The 6,000-nt window shown below is 44.0% G+C and overlaps 1 protein-coding gene across 7 annotated transcripts in view; it reads left to right on the top strand.

The window, feature by feature from the left end:
* GSE1 (Gse1 coiled-coil protein) overlaps positions 1 to 6,000 on the top strand; it is a 428,548-nt gene that overhangs the window by 302,805 nt on the left and 119,743 nt on the right. For 2 of the 7 annotated variants that reach the window (XM_083626196.1, XM_083626200.1), the window contains exon 1: positions 151 to 1,001. The exons of the other annotated variants lie outside the window; for them this stretch is intronic. In XM_083626196.1, the coding sequence (XP_083482322.1) occupies positions 965 to 1,001 (37 nt within the window). In that variant the 5' untranslated portion in view covers positions 151 to 964. Of the gene's footprint in view, positions 1 to 150; positions 1,002 to 6,000 lie in introns of those variants that run through there. 7 annotated transcript variants of the gene reach the window in all.

Genomic DNA, 6,000 nt, shown 5'->3' with positions numbered 1-6,000 from the left:
GCCGTCCTCCCTTCACTCTCCGCCACTCGCCCTCAGCCGCCACCCTTTCTCCACCCCCTTCTCCCTTTTGTAAACCAGTAGCTAAGGGGAATGACAAAACAAAGCCCCATTCGTGCTTGACAACCGGAGAGAGAGGGAGAGCCAGCCCCCCTCCCTCCCCTCCTCACTTCTTGCTGCCTTTTCCTTCTGACAACACTCCCCCCTCTTCTTTTCATTTGATGCTGAACATGATGCCCCATTGAAAACAACCCATTGACTCTCCACCCTCTTCTCCCTCCCCACCCCGCACGCACCACCCTTGACATTCGGCTGACTGGAGAAAAGAGCGGCTAACATGTCTGGGGGCTGACTCTTTTCCTTCCCCCCTTTTCTTCTCTCTCTCTCTCTCTCTCTCTCTCTCTCTCTCTCTCTCTCTCTCTCCCTCCCTCCCCCCCCCCTTCCAGCGCTTTCCCTCCTCCCAATGAGAAATCCCTAAAGGAGATTCTCTATTTTGAAAAAAAGAAAAAAGCCACCACCTTCTTTTCCCTGCCTTCCCTTGCTTGCTGTTTAGTTTCTCTTTTCTCTGTCTGTGTTGCGTGTGCGCTGGTGTCTCTCTCTCTCTATTTGCATCTCTCTGGACTAAAAAGGCAAGAAGGTGGTGGGGTGGGGGGAAGGAAAGGAAAGGAAAGCGGGGGAGACCAGAAGAAGACGTGTCAAGAGCAGAGTACCTGTTTGAAGAAGTGAGGTGGAGCTGTTGGTCGTTGATGCAAAATTGACAGGATACTCTATATCTATATATATTTCATTTCCCCCTTTCCCCCTCATTCAGATTCAAATTGTTTTATTATTATTTTTACAAAATAAAATAAAACCACTGTGTGGTTTTATTGTCATTTTTGTTCTCCAGTGTTTTCCCTCTTTTTTGCCATTTTGGGTCTTATTTTCTTTTTTCCCCTCTGGATGCCTTGGATCTGTAAAATAAACCATGTTTGGACTGAAACCACCACTCTATTACTTACCAGGTAAGGCGACTCTTGATGATACCTTTTCTTTTCTGCTTCCTTTTTATCTTCTAATTTAACAGCAGTGTTATATCCAAGGAAGAAATAAGAAAATAAATTTTTCATAGCGGGCCACAGTGGTCAACTCAAAAGGAGCTCCTTAGATGTGCCAATTTGAACCTGTCCACTCTGCTTGTTAAAAGAAAGGCATTCTGGATTTTGATCTGGAGCAGTTTGTGGTAGTTGCTCTTGGGTCAAACCACCACATTTTAGAAAGGGACACAAATTGGCAGCCTGTCTCTGCACTGTCTCCAGTGCAGAGGTGCAGATGACAGAACCCCACTCCAATTAATGGAACTTTTGTAGGCTAAATCAGAGGTGGGAGACAGTTGATGGAATTGCAGAGAGATGAGGATTTGTAAATCACTTTGTACGTTGGTGTGGTTCTTCCTCATCCTCTTCCTCAACAGTGCTTTGCTTGAAGTTCAATGGGATTGGGCAGGGATAGCACCAAGGTGGGCCCTAGAGGTTGATGAGATTACAGTGGGAGGTGAATCTGCTGCAAGTGCAAGGACCCTGGGCTCCAGCAATTACCCCCCCCCTCACTTCACATCCCTCCATCACCCCCCTTCCTCTTGAAAACCATGTGCAACATGAGCGCCTGTGGGCTTCACCTTGGGCCCTTGGGGTATATAGCATATCTCACTCCTTTTGTCCACCCTGCTTGGCTTCCTAAGTGGTGAGTCTTGTTTTATTCAGCAGCGAGCAGCAAAAGCACTTAAGTAATCTAAGGTGAATTAAGAAGCGTGGTGTGAAGTTACTTTCGAGTTGGTGCCTAATATTGTTTCACGGATGGGTGAGCTCTGATCATGTAGCAGACAGACCCAAAGTGGCGACTCTGAGTCTCTCTCTCTCTCTCTGCCTCTCCTTCCCCCGCCCCCAACAGCTTACTCTGTTTGATTTTATTTCCCTCTCTTCTCCCTGCACTCCACATGCCTTCCCATCCTCTGAATCCCAACAGTTTGAGGAGGGGGAGGCTTGTCGGTGGAAGGCAGGTGTCATCGTGGAGACCTTCCTCTTCTGGGCCAGCAAGAGGTGTAGGTGTATCTTATGTATGTGGCTGTGCTTAGTGTAGTAACTGTCAGATTGTCACCCCACCCCATCCATGGTCTACAGCTTGTGTCTCTCGAGATGCAAATTTAATGGTTCGTTTTAAGGCAGCTGCTTTTATGGGAACGGAACAGAACATGGGGTGTGTGTGGAGAATTTCCCCCCTCTTCCATGTCGCTTAGCTACTGAAATGGGTCACCTGGGCAAAGTTAAGGTGCACCAGTGATACTTCTGCCTTTGGCTGCATGGTGACACTTTTTCTTACTTGTCTGTGGTTTTACTGGGGTGGGGGAAGTGAGGAGAAAGATCCGCTTCCCTCCCCACTTCCCGAGGTTCGTCTATCAACTCTGCACCAGCAGTGGTTTTCTAAACCCAGGCTGATTGTGAAGGCTTGGCTTCAGGAAATGGGTTTTCCGTGTGGCAGTTAGTTACAGGAATAACTTTCTTTTCTTTGCAAAGTGTGTCTTTAAACTGATGCAAAGTTTCCTGGACTGTGGTAGGAGAGGCAGGACTTAGTTCTGAAAGCTACGGTACTGTTTCTGTGTGAACGTGTTCATTCCAGGGTTTGCCAGATGAGTTGCTTAATCTCATTTGTTTTTGCATTTTCAAGTCATTCAGTTCTAGCTCAGCTGAAAATCGTGTTACTGCAAAATTCCTTGCACATTCTGAGTGGCTTCAGCTTGGAAAGTTCACCACCTTTGGGAAAGGAAATCTAGTTAGCTATGCTGGTTTCAAGGTGGAGTGCAGGTAAACTGGACACACAGGTTAACTGGTCTGTGTCACCTTCCATATTGACCTAACTTCCCTGAAAGCCAGTGAATGGCAATAATCTGAGCTAGGGATTGAATTTGACAAATCAACCACACAATCCCTAGCATATGTTGACTTTATTCTGTCATCATGGATCAGAAACAAAAGTTTGTTTGTTTGTTTGAAGGGATCAACACATGATGAGTTTAGCAAACCCGTATTAGGCACTTCACCAACAAGTGCTTGTTTTCAAGTCCTGTGTACTTTCATAATCTTCCAACCAATGAGTTTTGCTCAGTTCCCAATGTGCATACTCCAAACACATCTATAAAATGAATCCATTTTACTTGCCTCTTAAATGTTTGCAGGGCTGAGCTCTGGTGGGACTCCACTGTGAGGGATTTACCCAGGTAAGGTTCCACAACTGGGAAGGCTCAACAATTACTTGCCTTCATACATTATATTTTAATTTATGGGCAGACTGAACCCAGAGCTGTGCTGTTTTTTCAGGTTCTTGAATACTCTCTTCCTTTCTTTCATATATTGATATCTATTATCCCAGTTGCAAGCAAGGAATTGTGTGAATCTGGAGTTTTGCTCCATTCATTCCAAACAGAGCATTAATGCGGTTTATCTTAGTAAACTGTACTGAGGTTTTTTACAACCAAGTAAATTTTTTATGAAGAAAATAAATAAATAAATAAAACTGTCCCGCTGTTCCTGACCAACAGCCCATCATTGTGCCTGGATCCTTTTGACTGAAATGGCTTCCGCCATCAATTTCTTAGAAGCCCTGTCTGCAGTCTGCATTAGGAAGGGGATATAACTCAAAACCCAAAATATACCAAAGCTAGGAGAACGTGACTTACTATTTTGATTTTTGCAATTGAGGTATGAGATGTAAGATTAGATTGGGAGGTTGCTCAAAGAAATTGAGAGTTAAAATGAAGGTACAGCTTCCTCTGCGGAAAACAGGGAATGCTTATTATTAAAAGACCTATAAGAGGAAGTTGCCCTGATAATCAAGTATGCTGAACTTTGTGAGTCTCTGAGTGTTGCAGTACTGAGTATTGTGAGGTTAGGCAGGTGTTGAAGTGGGAAAGGCATGTGAATATATTCCTGAAGTTTGTATTGCTATTTTTTTCTTTCTTTTTTTGATTTCTGTGCTACGTTCTCTTCAAGTGAATCCCAAAGTGATTAATAAACAATAAGTAACAATAGCAACAATAAACATAATGGTGCATCACCTTCACAGCACACAACATCACAATGACAACCTGTGGGCCAACAAAAATTGACCCTGCCAAGTCCTGTAATATCATTAACAAAACAATATAACAATTATAAGTAATTATAATCTATAAAACTGCAGCTAAAAAGTAGGCCACACATTATTACATACACACAGCCTCAGTAATCATTAAGATACACAGCCCAGCATATAAGAGAAAACTAATCCAATAGAAGTACCTGCAAGCAGATCTATACTTATAATGAACACCCAGGCCACATTTACTCCATACATTTAAAACACTATGATGCCACTTTAAACAGCCATGGCTTCTCCCAAGGAATTCTGGGAGCTGTAGTTTTCTTAAGGGTGCTAAGAGTTGTTAGGAGACACCTCTTTCCCTCACAAAGCTACAGTCTTCAGAATGCTTTAATGGTCAATCCCACTTCCCAGGTAACTCTGGGAATTGTAGATCTGTGAGAGGAACAGGGGTCTCATAACAATTCTCAGCACCCTTCACAAATGATGACTCCCAGAATTCCTTGGGGCAATCCATGAATCCATGACTGTGGTACCACAGTTCTTTAAATGTACAGGCAATCCTCGTTTTGTGCGGGTGTTCCGTTCTGGACCTCCATGCATGCTGGCAGAGCGCACGTAAGCCTGCCTCACCCCATTTCATTCTGCCCCTCTGCCCTTTTTCATGACATCTTTAAGGCCATTTGGGGGCTACTTCCAGGTTTGGCGCCATGCACATGTGCATGATTGCCCATAATTTGGACATGCTTAACCAGGAGTTGCCTGTATGGTGTGAATGCACCCCCAGTTTCCCACACAACAGTCCCATAGATTTGCGTTTATGAGCAGCATCCCTACTTCCACGCAGCCTGCTACTCCCCAAACTTAAATTCTTTGCTTGATGTTTGGCTCCCTACCAGGAAATGTGTTGTGCTGGGGAATACAAGAGGTGGTGTTATGGCCATGCTACTTTCCTGCAGTAGGCCAGCCTTGCAAATAAGCTGCAAAGTTAACCAGCTCACCTGCCCCATGCATACCTATCTCTTATTTTGTGGCACAGTGGTGGCCTAAAAGCAGAGTTGCAGGGAGACACAGCTTTGGTCAAGTTTCTCTCTCTGGCCACTTGGAAGCTATTGTTGCTTGCTATCGGCAAGTGGCTTTTTATATCCCTGTTGTCAGCTTGTGACCAGCAGCTCCCGCCCATGGCTACAACATTCAGTTGATTAATCGGTTTGTTGAATTGATTGTAAAATCCAAAAATTAATTTTAAAATATGCCACCCAAATAATAGGGCAAATGATACTTTTAAAAAAAGATATACGGTACATGCTAACACAGATTCAGATCATCCTGTGTTCATGCTTGTGTAGCCAAAAGCACACATCCGTGCATGAGGCAGAAGTGCCGGTAGGTACAGGGTAACCCTGAAGAAATACAAAGCATCTGTAGGTATAAAAATTTTATCTGTCTATCTATCTATCTATCTATCTATCTATCCATCATCTATCTATCTAATCTGTAGGCAAAGGAACCCCCTAAAAGCCCCATAATAACTCAGTGACGTTGAACATTTGAGAGACTTGGTGGGGAGGGTAATAGAATGGAGGACAGAGGCCCATAGATACAAATAAAGGGTAGGAAAAACAACCTCATTTTCTTCATAGGTCACTTGCTGTTCCATACAGAGCTAATAGTCACATCATACATTTAAAGCACCTGATTCCCTATCCCCCAAATAATCATGGGAACTGTAGTTTACCCCCCCCCCAGGACTACCATTCCCGCACACTTAACTAGTTCCCAGAATTCTTTGGTGGACACCACATGCTTTAAATGTATGGTGTGGATATGACCTAACAGGCCATTTTTCAGTGTCACAAGGAACTGAAGGGAGAGAGCTACCCATTGAGA

The sequence above is a fragment of the Podarcis filfolensis genome, assembly GCF_964270895.1.
Source record: "Podarcis filfolensis genome assembly, chromosome: 8".
Taxonomy (NCBI): Eukaryota; Metazoa; Chordata; class Lepidosauria; order Squamata; family Lacertidae; genus Podarcis; species Podarcis filfolensis.
The sequence above is the reverse complement of the archived record's forward strand: the minus strand, read 5'-3'. Positions and strand labels throughout refer to the sequence as shown.